Source organism: Eleginops maclovinus, chromosome 2 (genome assembly GCF_036324505.1).
Source record: "Eleginops maclovinus isolate JMC-PN-2008 ecotype Puerto Natales chromosome 2, JC_Emac_rtc_rv5, whole genome shotgun sequence".
Lineage (NCBI taxonomy): Eukaryota > Metazoa > Chordata > Actinopteri > Perciformes > Eleginopidae > Eleginops > Eleginops maclovinus.
Window position 1 is genome coordinate 21,254,137 of NC_086350.1, and position 15,432 is coordinate 21,269,568.

At 39.2% G+C, this 15,432-nt stretch overlaps 1 protein-coding gene and 1 pseudogene across 1 annotated transcript; one reads left to right on the forward strand and one right to left on the reverse strand.

Annotated features, from left to right (window-relative positions):
* Positions 1-214: 214 nt before the first annotated feature.
* Positions 215-8,846, reverse strand: tgm2l (transglutaminase 2, like). The gene is made up of 15 exons (XM_063910753.1): positions 8,765-8,846; positions 7,574-7,744; positions 6,862-7,092; positions 6,526-6,644; positions 5,964-6,092; positions 5,646-5,823; positions 4,898-5,039; positions 4,702-4,805; positions 4,411-4,553; positions 4,214-4,313; positions 3,056-3,201; positions 2,743-2,872; positions 2,436-2,596; positions 1,579-1,715; positions 215-1,268 (listed from the first exon to the last, which is right to left on the reverse strand). Exons 1-15 carry the CDS (start codon positions 8,778-8,780, stop codon positions 1,121-1,123), a joined length of 2,055 nt encoding a protein of 684 aa, XP_063766823.1. The 5' UTR covers positions 8,781-8,846; the 3' UTR covers positions 215-1,120.
* Positions 8,847-12,966: 4,120 nt separating this feature from the next.
* On the forward strand, positions 12,967-15,341 carry LOC134882622 (uncharacterized; annotated as a pseudogene).
* Positions 15,342-15,432: the final 91 nt, after the last annotated feature.

Consider the following 15,432-nt stretch of genomic DNA (forward strand, 5'->3'; position numbering starts at 1 on the left):
CTTAAGAAACATTTTTTTTAGTCATTTCAATTTTAAATTCTTACTGGCTGTATGTTCAATATATTTTTTTTATAGTTTTAATACAATTTCCATTCAGCCAACCCATCATCTTGTTCAGACATTCATTTTAATAACATGTCAAATCAAGTTAAAGGGATGAAAAAAAAACTTTATTGAAAGCATATTGTGCACATACACTGCCTGGCCAAATATTTGTTGGACCGCCTTTAGCTTTGATTACGGCACGCATTTGCTATGATGGATCCTGGCATTGTCATCTTGGAACATGCCCGTGCCATCAGGGAAGAAAAAATCCATTGATGGAATAACCTGGTCATTCAGTATATTCAGGTAGTCAGCTGACCTCATTCTTTGGGCACATAACGTTGCTGAACCTAGACCAGACCAACTGCAGCAACCCCAGATCATAGCACTGCCCCCACAGGCTTGTGACCTTTGTTTTTGGCCGGCAGTGTTTATCATAACAGCTTGAACACACAAGATTATAACAAAAAACATACATTTAGGATTTAATTTAATGAAAAAAATATAGTTTCTTCCAATCATGTTTAAACTTAAATGGGATTGGAAACAGTGCAAAAAAGGTAATTAAGAATCAAAACATACAGCAGATAATTTTCCACAAGTACAACCAACAAAGCACAATATGTTAACCCTGCAGCTCAAGAGTGAGGGCCCTGATGGTTATGTTTCTTTTAATTTCACAATCAGGGTCTAAAACACAGCTCTTTGTACGAGGTTAAGGGAATGAAGACAGGAAAAAACATGGCCATGTAGTCAAGTAAGAATTAACAGAAATTTTACAGAGGAGAAACATAAAAAAAACCAATGTTTAGTCTATCATCTAAAGGCCGTCTTTCTGTGCATTTCAATGCAGGCTTCTAGTGCCAGACATAATGCAAAGTCAGAGATATTTAAGTTTATTATATAGTGGCTTTAAGGTTAACTAACTCCGTGTCTGGTATTTATTTGCCAATAAGGTCTATATTTAAACTGGGGAGTTCCTCCTCTTTCATCCATGAAATGTTGATTCATCTCATAATACATTGGTTCATTCACTTCTACTTTTTTTTAAAAGACATCCAGGAATTACAGCGGGTTATATTCTGCGGACAATCACAGTGGCAACTCCCTTCACATCCTTCAGCCTGTCTGAGTCAAAGTCCACCAGTAGCTTCCTGACCCCTTTCCGCAAGGGAGAGAACGAGAGCTTGACCGACACTTTCTGGCCTGGAGCTATAGCCCCTCTGAAAAAAAAGAGAGATGCTTGAAGTCTATTTTTTCTGTCATGAACCACAATGCTGTTATTGCTACATGAGAGGTCATTGAGAGTAAATCTCAATGGAGCATGAATGACAATCAAGATTTGATTGTTTGGTCTATGTTTCTTTAAGCGCCATTTTGTAGGTGAAGGTCGAGGATCCGTTGATGTGGAGCCAACAACCATCGCTTATTGTAGTCTGTGATATATGCAATGATGTAAGGAATGTGTATATTTGCTGTCGATTCATTGCACATGCCTTCACATGTAGTGAAGCAGAGTGACTCAGTACTTACTTAACATAGATCTCAGTGGCAGACAGAAGGCCGGCCCCCTCCACAGTGAACACGCCACTCTTCAGAGGAACTGGTAGAGGATTGGTAAAGGAGATGAAGGCAGTCGCTTGTTTCCATACTACAGCCTTCCCAGGCACCTGGAAAAACAGATAGCAACTCTATGTTAAGGCCAGCATTTAAATTGTCACAGGACATTACAGTTTCCAATCTGGAAACACAACACACTAAAGGAATAGACGGAATAGTGTAATAGAATAATAATTCTGCTTTTTGGCAGTAACTAGACTGTCAAATTATTACTATAACAGTCCCTTTTGGGTCCGCACCTGAAGAACTGTAAAATTATTTAATTTATTTTAAAACAGATGTTGTTTGATACAATAATGTCACACACAAATCATTGTAAAGTCTGAAAATATTATGCCCAGAGAAGGCAACTTTTTTCATGTAACCTATAGGACCTTTAAGTTCTTAATACGGTACCCGTGGTGGAAATTACAATCAAGGAGCTTTCAGCTGATTGAAAATACACCCAGGTTTGGTTTTACATGTCAACTTCAACCAGGCTTCATCATTGAAGAACATCTAAAAAATGTTGTGTGACTTTTAAATCTGTGATTTTCTTACTATTCCAAGAGCGGGATGCTTTCCTGCAGTACTTTTTTTTCCACGAGAAAGTCTTGATGTATCTTATTTCATTATTGAGTAAGCCCCACACACACTTGAAAGCTCATAGTATCATTCTAATCAGTCATTCTCTACCTTTAATCTATCCACACATCAGACTAGCATTATTAACTGTATACATGCTTTCAGGGTCTAACAAGGACCTCTGGGCATGCTCAGAGTGAACGCACCTCTACAAGTAGTTCAGGCATACTCATCGGGATGTTGGCCATAGCCATGATGGGTTCATTCTCCCCTGGAGCCTCTAGCAAGGCTTTCACCCTGATCAGATGATGATCGCGAACACACCCAACATAGTCATCATAGTGCAGACGCAGCACTTCCTTGTGGGCTGAACACACATGCACACACAGAGTATAACTTTAGACAGCAGAATTGTTCATGCTACTACAAGATAAAAGGTGGAAATAGCGTGCAGGTTAGACACAGCTTCAAGTATTTAATAGTGACCTTTGTGGGTTTATTTGAGTTACAGACCTTTGTGAGCTGGCACCGTCACACTCATTGTTTGTCTTTTGCACTCTCCCTGGTGTAGAGAACTGTAAGTTACAGCCGTGACCAGAATGGTGAGCTGAGCATGAGCTTCTCTGGCTTCTTCATTCTTCACCTGCGGATATGATGGATTTATGATTGGAAATTGTTTCACAAAAGGTCCATCAGACTACAAGAAAAAATATGCGATACATTCCGACAATGGGAGCCCCGTTTTGCCTGTGTATGACATTATTTACTGATTTTATCATTTAATCCATCCATTTGTCCATTCAGCTACAGTCTAAGCACCCTGTACCTCAACAATCACATCAAAGTCTGTCCCAAGTACAGGCCTGGAAGGCTTGATTGACAGCTTCAGTTGTCCTTGTTCTGTGATCTCATTGGTCGGCTCTGTGACCCGGTGTCCCGCCTTCTCGTACACCTCTCTCTCCTTCTTTGAGCCTGTGGAGAAAATGTTGGTCCATAAAAATGAGCCATGATTCTGTCAGATGACTATAAGTTGTCCAGCAGTGGCTCAGTCAGTAGGGGCTTGGACTGGGAATCGTAGGGTCGCATATTTCAAGTCCCCGAACAGACTTGAAATATGGAAAGTGGACTGCTACTTCGAGAGGTCCCAGTTCACCTCCTAGGCTTGAGGAGGGCACTGGACACCTCCAATCCCCCCTCCCCATTGCTCCCCGGGCGCTGCACGATAGCTGCCCACTGCTCCTAGTACTAGGATGGGTTAAATGCAGAGGACCAATTTCACTGTGTGTGCTCTGCTGTGTGCATGTATGTGACTAATAAAGAGGGTTTCATCCTCCGATTCTAAGCAGATATTAAACAAGTTCAACAGAGGAAATAATAGATAGCTTAAAGCATCTACACCTAGATATTTTCAAACAGCAGCTTTAAAATAGTTTTGATTTTATTGACTTGTAATGGAGAAAGTGGTGTCTCCCTGATTATACTTTTTGGATGGCTATTTTTGTCAGTCTTTTCATTTGATTTCCACTGTCGACCCTACCTTGATTCTCAGTGATTTAGTTTAGCTTTAGTTGTTGTCAAAGTAAATGTACCAGCTAAATGCTGTTAATAGTAGCTATGGTTACAGCTAGTTAGCTTTTGGTAAGTTTGCCGTGCTTTCACACTGTGAACGTATAGGGTTAAGCAGCCTCTACTTACTAGTAATAATTTTGAGCTGGCTTGTTATGTCTAGAGTTGTTTGACTTGTTTGATCTTTGGCCGTGTTAGCAAAGTCCATATTTAAGACAGATGTGTACAAGTAAATATCACAGTGATACAGTCGGGGATTAATACTCCTAAATTCTACATTATGCTTCTTTGAAAGCTTCTATTAGTCACAGGCTCAAATTATTTATTTTTAAGCAAGCAGTGATTATAGCCGTTCAGAAATTTGTAAAAGCTCTGATCCTATTCAATCTACTCCTCTGTGTACTTATTCTTAATTTACCTTCTGAATATTTATAGTGTTGAGTGACATCATCTCTGTAGTCGCCATAAACACTTTTGGTGCTGATGTTCCTCCCCACACTTGCCTGATCCACTCTGATCTGTAGCAATACAAATGTGCATCATTATCATTACATCCTTCTTTGTAGCTTTTGAATTGAGCAAATATCAAAGACAATCAGAACAAAAGTTAATCACCCTCTGCCGCTGGTCATCTTCATGGACGATCCAGTAGACGATGTCTGCATTCACCTCAGCAAATACGAAAGGAGTGTCATACTTAACTCCCAGATTTCCCTCCTTGATGGCTGTCACTGGACACGGACCACAGCGAAACTCACCTGAAGGGCATAGCAGTTAAACAACCAACAGCATTGTCAAGTTTTCCTCGTGGATAACTTAAGAAATGTCTTAAAAACACCAATGGACTGATAATTAAAAAAGAAAGAGGTCAAATAACACAAATTAGGTTAAAACTTAGGAACACACCATCACTAAATTCTTGAGGGGTGGGGTCCAAAACCTGCCAGCCATCATTTCCTTTGGGGAGATCATCTCTCTTCATCCAGGATTCGACCCAACAGTGGAAGTTCCTAAAATCACAGGGAGAAGAAGAAATAATTCATGGCATTAGATGATGTAACATCAATTTTATTCAAATCGGTGTTTGTGTGCATGCTCTTACCAGCTACTGTCTCTCTTGTTTCTCCCGTCAAGGCTTTCCAGTTTTTCATTCAGCAGGACATCTATTGAGAGGTTTGCATCAACATCATGTGCTGAAGAAAAGTTGGTTATGAGGCGTGTTGGGATTCCCAGACAGCGCAGCACTGTAAAAGACAATACACATCAGACCGGAGCAAATATTTAATTTGTTCGAGCCTACTTTCTTTTCCATCTAAAGCCGCAACGATAACTTAATTTATAGATTAATTTGATAGTCAGAAAAAAATTGCCAACCATTCTAATAAATGATTCATCTTTAATGTACTTTTTATGCAATCATTTCAGAAAATGTTATTTGAAATCATATTAAAAGATCATCTTTGGGTGTTAGATAGACAACATATTTTAAGAGGTTACCTTAGACTTAAGATGGCCTTTATAATTTTATGACATATGATGAAAAAAGGCAAAATAATGAAATACATCTTTATATCCAACCCTCATTCCTCCATTCCTTTCCTTTCTGTTGATAATAATAGGTATTTGAGACACACTCTATTCTAAGCTAAGTTAGCTGGCTGCTGGCTGGAGCATCATTCACTACAAAGGATGTCTTTGTTATCAACCTCTTGGTCAGAAGGTGAATCCACATATTCTTGTACCAAATAATGAAAGACGGAATCACAAAGAACAATTTTTTTCTTCTCATCTTCATAAATATAACACTTTAGCATCATGCAATGCAACATTGAATTCGACAGAAGCTTCACCTGTGCAGGCGACGGCAGCAAACACCCAGCACTGGCCATATTTGATCGCTCTTGCCCCGGCCTTGCTCCACTGTTGGAGGATCGGCACACTGCCGGTCCATTTGTTTGGTGCGACTCCGCCACTGTACGAGTCGTCCCAGCGACCGGTCAACACTCCCCTATCTCCATTAGAGTTCACCTAGACAGTTATAAATAACATCCGGTTTGATCACTAAAGTGTGTATGTGTATCAGCCGGACAAAGAAATGATGTGTTTTGTCTTGAACTGTTATTTAACCATCAGTTTTTCTTTCTGAAGCAAGTAAAAGAGATATTCACCATTGCAGTCACCATCCGGCTGACGTAGATAGGGTCATATCTCTGCTTAATGTCCACTTCTGAGTTTTTCAGGGCATCCTTGGAATTATCAAGGACTTCAAAACAGATGTCCATCACATAGTCCTCAAACTGAGAGGGATTCAAAGGGAAACAGGGAGAGGAAACATGAGAGACAAACAAAAATGTGTTGTTGAGCAGGAAAGGCTTCTCCACCCTTTTTATTTCATATTTCATTCCCATCGTTGGTCTATATATCTGTGAAACACCACCTGTCTGTCTATTTATCATCTATCTGTTTATCATCCTCTCTGACCTCACAGTGAGCTGTGAAGGAGCAAGCTCTTGTTTGTGTGGTTTGGTTACATTCTGACTCCTCCTGTCCAGAAGTTTCCTCTGTCCAGCAAACACATTTCCTCTATCGGCAGAATACCTCCAAGTTTTCGCTGTCACACTGCTGTGACAATTTACACAGACACAGGCCACATACAGGCTTAACAGATACACACACACACACACTCCCCTTCACACAATGTGTGTCAGTGTGTGGGTGTTTGAGAATTACCTGTCCATAATTCCAGGGAATACTGTTGATGTTATCCCAGGTGCCCATGAATATGATCCCATCTTCATTCATAACATACTCCTGAAGGAGACTCTCATCAGGAAGGTACACTACATCATCTGGCAGACAGGAGCAACAGGAAAAAGCAGCGACATTAGCAAAAAACCTCAATCCAGAAATTATATAGCTTGACTGTTGAATTGCCTCAATTAGAAAAAATCTGTTTCTGTACTATATATTTGTACTGTATCAACCTAACTACCTAATTTATTTATAAAAGTGATCTGTTAATCTGGCCAATTGGAAGAAACACTTATCATAGGGCGTTTGCTTTACCTTTGCACCAAGGGTTAAAGAGCAGGTGGAAACTGAATGTATCCGTTTTCTCTAAAATGTGTCCATCAGGTGACATCATCAACACAGTCATGTGGTAATGGCCAATGATAGCGTCCGCTGGACTGTGCAGAGTTAGCAACATTTCATCCTGCACTCTCTGCTGCTTAAACCACCACTTGACCCCGGCCCCACGGCCGTTCTGAACTTTTATCACCAACTCGTCTTTACTTCCTGAAGAAACATAAAAAAGTATGATTTATAAAAAAACATGTTTTGCAACTACAGCTAATCGTCTTGTTTTATATCTCAGTTTCAACACGACATATTGCTCAGCTCAGGAGGATATCGATGAAATACAATTAAAAAAAGGTTTTCTATGCTAAACCATGAACAAATGGCGGTTTGTGACAAAAAAAAGTGTTTTCCCAACTATTTTTATTCCTCTCAAAATGTCAAGTGAACATTTGTGTATCCAAGCCAGGTTGTAGTTGTGTGTACTTTATATTCTTGGAAACAAAACCCAACTGATCCTAAGGACCAACCCAAAAGTAACTAACAAGCCTGTTTTACGAAAATCTGATATAGCGTATTCCTTTCTGTAATAGCGTTGTTGCAGCTAAAAGTGATCATTTCACTTTTTTGATTGGTATATATATAGTGAATACATGTTTTCTTTAACTCCCCAGTATCTTCTAAATGAGGCTGTACTCACCAAGGTGCAGGATCAGTTCGAGATGGTGTTTCGGGGGCAAAGACTTGTAGCACTGTAAAGTTATGGAAAAGGACTGACCCCTGCGGACAATCAGGCGCTCCCTATCAATCTCCCTGGTGCGATGAACCAAGTTGTTTTCATGACTCCTCAGATCCACATCAGTAATCAAACCTAACAGAAACAAAGTTCATCCATCAGTCTGGAATACACCACAGATGTCTGGTTGCTAAATAAAATGTTGGCATTGATAGGAGAGTTTCGCCGGAGTTGTGACCTCACTCAGAGTTGGCAAAGAGTTGCATTGAGTTTAAAAGTCGCAAGTTAACTTGATGGATATTTTGTATTGTCTTTAAAAAAAGTCGTAGGCCATTTTGGGAAATAAACTTGTTCACTTTCAACATGAAGTTAAATGACAACATCAATAACAATGAACAAATAAGTTAAATAAATATAAAGCGGCGGCAAGGAAACTGTTAGCTTAGCGTTGCATAAAGACTTGAAAAGATTGAATAAACTTTGCTAAAGTTAACACAATCTGCCAACCAACACCTGTAAGCTTACTGATTAACATGTTAATTTTTGTTTTGTTTTATGGGTGCTATTTGTTGATCTCATCTTACATACTTCAAGAGAGGGAATAAGTCTGTTCCAAACATATTGAAGTTTTTTTTTAAATTCTGTTTTCAAATGCAGCCTCTTTTAGCCAGTATGATTTGTCTCTTAGCTATTTCTTTTACTTGTTACAGGAATGAGGATGGGTCATATCACACAAAGTGTCGAATCGTGCATCAGCACATTTTTCACACACTCCATAATATACGTAATATAACGTTTATGGGCTGTAGAGAAAAGTGGAGAAAAAGATGTATACATTAATTAAATATTAATGATAGATAGCTATGGATAGATAGATAGACAGACAGACAGACAGACAGACAGACAGACAGACAGACAGACAGACAGACAGACAGACAGACAGACAGACAGACAGACAGACAGACAGACAGACAGACAGACAGACAGACAGACAGACAGACAGACAGACAGACAGACAGACAGACAGACAGACAGACAGACAGACAGACAGACAGATAGATAGATAGATAGATAGATAGATAGATAGATAGATAGATAGATAGATAGATAGATAGATAGATAGATAGATAGATAGATAGATAGAAAATCACTTACCATTGTGGTTGGCCATCGCAGATCTTCCTATTATTCAAATCTATAAAAAATGTTGCTCCAAGTGTCCTCAAGTGCATCTACACTCTTCTATTCATGCTTGGTTTTCATCACGGTCCTATATTTATACGCACAAGACTGTCCCTCCCACCTCTCTAATACACTGACCCCGAAACACTCACTAACTCTCTCCACCTCATCTCCCTCAGTGACCTCTGACATCACTTACCAAAAGTCTACAGTCCTCTATGTGTTTGTGCATGTGGGGAAGTGTTTGCGGTGTGGGAGTTAAAGTTTAAAGTGAGTTTGTCATCCCTTCTGAGACACTGGGGTCTTTGTTGCTGTATAAGTTGAGGGGTGGATGTTGCTGGTGTACGTATATGCACATGTCGGTCAGTTCACGTGCTAAATATATCTTCTTCTTTTTTTTTTTTTTACTGAATGTAGCCTCGGAGGCGAAACGTCAAGTCCTTTTTGTCTCTTACTAAATTTTTACTAATTCGATGTAACTATACGGGGGCTTGTTTGAGGAAAGAATAATTTGCATCATATCAGCTGTCACAACACTGTTTTATCATGAAGATGTCATTTGCCCCACCTAGATTTAACTGGAAGATGAACTGTGAGTCAGGAGGGATGGCGATCCATGGAAAAAACTGTGTTTTAGAGCTTTTACATTTGTCATTGCACTTGCTTAATACAACAAAAAAAAAATCTGTTAAACACCCAATCCTTATCCTGGCTCAGAGAAGGAAAAAGAAGGATAATTAATTGTTTTTTAGTTAACTGATTCAGATGAACACGTTACACGATAAAGGTTAACCTGACCTTACTATGGCTGTTCACCGTGAACTCAGTCTTAATTAACAAAGGTATAGATAAAAATGATAGAAAAGTAAAAACTGACAAAGTGAAAAGGCCACATAAGAATTTACTGTGGTCATGTGGCCACTGTAAGCCAGTTGCCTGCCTGTAATGCTGGTTACACACACACACACACACATACACACACACACACACACACACACACACACACACACACACACACACACATACACACACACACACACACACACACACACACACAGACAGGCCTGTCTGTAAACTCTCGTCTGGGACCAAGTCATTGTTTTGCAAGTCACAAGTTAGTTTCAAGTCTTTGCTTTCCAGTCCCGAGTCAAGACAAGCAAGTCCCGAGTCAAGTCCCAAGTCCTACCGTTTGAGTTTCAAGTCCTTCCGGGTCCTTATAACAACGGAGAAATAATATTTACACAAATCATGTATGCTTTTAAGATCTGTATATATTTATCAAACCAAGAACATTGTTCAAACACATCTGAAATAAACAAAGGCAAATGTAATTTCCACAGAAAGTGCTGACATTGTATTTCCATTGCTTATTGCACTATAACTGTCTCAAAAGATCCTCATTTTTGCAAAACACTCTTCACCTTAAAACTTAAATCTAGCCTTGAACTAAAAAACATGTCTTCACCCTCAAACAGGTATTTGGAGGATCACAAAAACAGTTGAATGTAACTTTTCCAAATGTGTTACCACTTTATAAAACATATTTTCAGTCTTTTTAACTCATTTCAAAACCCAAGTGTAACCTTAACCTTTTCAAACATGTCACCACTTTGTAAAAGATATCCTCACTCCCAAAATAGTGTGTGTGTGTGTGTGTGTGTGTGTGTGTGTGTGTGTGTGTGTGTGTGTGTGTGTGCGTGTGTGTGTGTGCGTGTGCGTGTGTGTGTGTGTGTGTGTGTGTGTGTGTGTGTGTGTGTGTCTGGAAGGGGACTAGATGTGAATTGTCATGAACATGACAATGAACAGAGTTGTGCTTTTCTATGTCAGGGCCCTATGCTGCATTGCATTTGCAAAAGATCAAATTGGCCAAAAGTCTGTCAGTCATTTGTGCACGATGGGGACGTAGTATGATGCCACCATAGCTGAAAACTCGCTCCAATGGAGTACTAGAGGCAGGCACTGCCAAGACTCTGGTGGCCACTCGGAAGAGTGAAGGAAGAGACTTCATGTTCAGTGCCCAGCACAAAAGGGCGTTCTGTCCTTCGGCTGTGTGTAGGTAGTGATATCTAGCACAAGAGCAAACACTTGTGACTGGAAAACTGTGTTTGTACAAAATGTGATTCTGAGCAGTGGAATGATCATGTTTTGGTGTTTGACTTACCTTAACCTTCGCAAATGCAGCAAGTTGTCTAAAGAGTGACACACTGTTAGTTAAGTTAGTTAAGCAAGTTAATCTACCCCAGAACCTGCACTAATTGAAAAATGTGCAATATTGAAATTGAATTAGGAAAAGAACAACATCTGACATGAGCTTTTGATAGAAATGGAACAACTGTAGATCCAGAAACTAGTCAGATCATCCAAGGTCTCTTCCAAGTTTCTGTTTATCCAGGTGATTTACTTGTTGTGGCTTTTAGTGTCGCTTTGCCACAATTTAAGCCATTGTGGACCTGTGCTGATGCACTTGGTGTAGGGGATTTGTTGGAATGGTGCCAATGACTCACAAAATAGTTCAGAAGTGAGTGTGTCTTATGTGTTGGTTAGCCCCCCCAAGTAACTGAGTTGTCACCATTCCTGTTCACCCTAGGAAGTGGTTGTGGACTAAAGGCAGGGCAGAAAGAGGCCCATAACACCCTTCAGCATGAGGGGGTGGGGGTTTGAGGTGGTAAACACATACAAGTTCCTGGGAGTGCACCTCAACAATGAACTGGACAGGACAGACAACACTGATGCTCTCTTCAGGAAAGGACAGAGCTAAATTAGTGTAAGCTGATTTCATAACTGAATTTACGCACTTAAAGATAGATTGGAACGGACTACCGAAAAAATTGATTCTTAAAATGATTAATGACTTCAACTAGGGTGACTATATTACATATAAAAAACTATCATTTTATGAAGGTACTGAAGATTTAAAATGAATAAGATGTAAACAGTTTTTGGAGAGCCAGAGACATGAGGTGGCTCATCTCTGTAAACAGACGGTCAGAGCTATAGTGTCATGGAGCTGCTATGTCACAACTAAAAGATGTACAATGACTAACTGTGAGGAGGATGAGACTCTCCAACACCTCTTCATGGACTGTTACAGAGCCCAGGAAGTCTGGTCGGCCCTGCGCGTGCTTGGACTAAAGTTCGATGTCAAATATAACTTGATACTGTATTGTATTTTGAAAGAAAAGATAGACATAAAAAACAAATCACTTTTTCAACTTACCATTTGCATAACTAGTATGCACATTTGGAAAATGAGATGCACTACGATAATAAATCAAACAATAATAAACAGCAGCACCATCATAACACATGGATTGACAGAATTGAAGAGACGAAGCCTGGACAAGTCACAGACTGTGCCATGGGACATATTGAGTCTGTAACTGAACTAAGACACATCGGACAATGCACTTTCTGCTCACTGAAATACTTTGTTCCTTTGTGTTTAGGTTATTGATATATGTATTTATGTATTTTGTGTTTTGTGTATTATCAATGTAGTGTTTGTGTCAATTATGTATTGGTAATACAATAAAAAAATTGATGGTTTACCAGTCTGTGGTAGAAAGATAATTCACTGAATATTTATATTTGCACTATATGCACACACGACCTTCACCCGCTTTGGTACCTGCACATTTAAATGTATATATATTTAACCTTGTTCACATATCTCTATATGTTCACTTACCTGATCAACTGAATTAATGTTATTGATGTTATGTATACTTATACTGTTACTACATTTGTATTCTTATTTGTATTTATTTTGTATTATTCGTATTATCCCTGTGTTTTTTCTCATGTGTATCTGTGTATCTCTTATTCGGTTGCTGTATAACATCTGAATGTGACTACAAGGATCAAAAAAGGTCTATCTTAATTATCTGCAAAAGACAACAATGGTTTAGTGGTTGTGCAGACTGAAAACTGATCTGTACACATCAGAAAGAGAGAGCACTTTTATAGATTCCATATAATAACGTTTGTTCATGTGCATTTTGGAGAGGAGTGGCAGCAATTCTATCTTTGAAAAAAATGCACTTGTTCAGTAGGTGGCGCCAATTCACCATGTATGTTTTTAACATCCATGAAAAATAGAGAAGAAGACCGATATGATAGATTAGGCGGAACCCAACCGGATTTGTAACTCAACTTAAATACATTGATCTGTTTAAATGCGTGGAAGAGAAAAAGGAGGAAAGGGACTCGGGAAAGGAGTCGCCAAGCGTCACCGTAAAGTTCTCCGTGATAACATCTAGGGAATCACCAAGCCCGCTATCCGCTGTCTGGCTCGCCGTGGTGGAGTGAAGCGTATCTCCGGTCTGATCTACGAGGAGACCCGTGGGGTGCTGAAGGTGTTCCTGGAGAATGTGATCCGTGATGCAGTCACCTACACTGAGCACGCCAAGAGAAAGACCGTGACCGCCATGGATGTGGTGTATGCCCTGAAGAGGCAGGGTCGCACTCTACGGATTCGGAGGTTAAACACGAGTCTTCGGTTAATAACCACAACGGTCCTTTTAAGGGCCACCCAATTCCTCAACACAACGAGCTGACTTCCTCTTCCCCGTTAATCACTATGACTAATCACATTAAGGTCAAGTAACTGTTTTGAAATGATTATTACACTATATCATGTCTCAGATGCATGTGGAAAGGAACACCATTTCAATAGGAGGAAGGAAGCAACATGTCTGCCTGTTTAAATCCAATCTTGACACTGTCAAAGAAACTTTCTTCTCCCCAACTGTTATGAAAGGTGGTAGAGGCTTTTGATGTTATGCTGGAGGTTGACCTGTTACTGTTATCGATTCTGGATAATAATCCTGACTATTCTCCATGAGCTACTAGATGGAGAGCAACACTTTCTTTAACATACTACTTCAGCTTTTGTCAAATTGCGTCACACAGAATCCTGTACACACTGTACCCACTGCATGTACATCTTAATTTAAAATCAACTTCTTTACACAGACAATGTGTACCCCATGTTTACATTTCCTTTATAAGTGGAGGTTTGGTTGGTACATAGAAATTAATTCAAATGTGTTTACATTTTATACTCTAGTTAGATTGTTAATGTATTCTAACTGTTCACTTGTGTTCATGGGCAAACCCTTTTTTTTACATGCTGCTGTGACAAAACCTTGTTTATGCTATGTAATGCAACTAATATACATGTGTTTGGACCAACTATATCAACAATGTTTAAAATCTAGTTAATTGATTCACATACCATGTCAACCAGTGAAGCCAGTTTGATGTATATTTTGCATATACAGAAATATCCTGCATGCCCTGTATTGCATATTTATAATTTGTTTGACAATATGATCCAGAACACTCAAGGACACTAACTTGGAGTTCTCTTTTTTTTCCTTTTTCATTTAACAAATAATTCCTTGCAGATTTCTTTAGATCCAGTTAGATAGAATGTAGGCTATATTTACATCAATACGGAAATCGAGATAGTTCAACTCATGTAAACTTATAGTAATAGTAATTGCTGTGGGTAAATGAGAGTTTTCTAAAGTGGATTTAGTTATTGTCTTTCTTTTAAAAATAATCTCCATATATACCACACTATAGATAGAGAGAGAGAGCATCTGCTGCAGTTTGCAAGAGATAAAAAGCATGAACATTTTGAGTAATCCATCAGTACCCGAACAAAAATGAACACTTACAGCAAGAGAGGTTTACACAAGTAACACCAGAATATTTAACTATTGGTTGTTAGTTTCCAGGTTGTAAGGATGGTATTGTTGCCTTGACAGCTGACATTCATGCATACACACATGTATATTTGTATTGATATTCCTTGTTAATATAAACACATTTACTCTGTAACATTGAATGAGCTATGTTACAGATAGTTCATGATATGTTATGTCAATATGTTATAGTAACAAAGGGTAAATCATGTAGACAAAAGATTTTCATAGAAGTGTCTTTAAAGATTCTACCAACAAGGGCAAAAGGAAGACATCATAAAAAGACATTTCAGTTCATACGAGAATAACATTACACAGCGACTACTCACCTGTATACGCCAGCAAGAAGCAACAGCCAGAACAAAGCATCAGACAGAGTTTTGTCTGAGGTCAAAGATGAATCTTGATTGAGCCAAATTTGACCCTTAATTACCCACAACATTTCATGATGCTGGGTCTTCCCAGACCCAAACACCAAACTATACACTTTTTTTAGAGGGACCTTCAGAATGGGCTAAAATGGTAGAATCAGTTTTGTAGTGTTTACATAGCTGTAGTGGAGGATATATGTGGTGTATTAAATCTGTTAAGTTGTCATGAGGTCATAGAGAGTGCAGGGAAGATGTCGTTCAGGGGCCATATGGTGGGCAATCGGAGGTTGTATAACAACACATGTCACTTAGTGAGGCATACGTTGTCATTGATTACCTCCTGTGAGGACACACACTTTGGACACGCACACACATTTTCTTCTATAAATTGCATGCACAAAGACATTACGGGGGGACTTCCACAATTGGCTCTGGGAACCTCGTATTGCCCGTGTTGGTGTATGATACTATGCTGTTGTAATAAACCTTATTATATACAAGCTGGTGTCTCCGGAGACTTCTTCATCATCTTCACAAACATGGCTACAAGATAGGCTAT

Coding starts and splice junctions, on each gene's coding strand:
- tgm2l (XM_063910753.1), bottom strand. Junction 5,824..5,963: donor GCCGGATGGTGACTGCAATG/GTGAATATCTCT, acceptor ATAACTGTCTAG/GTGAACTCTAATGGAGATAG. Junction 2,873..3,055: donor ACTTTGATGTGATTGTTGAG/GTACAGGGTGCT, acceptor TCATATCCGCAG/GTGAAGAATGAAGAAGCCAG.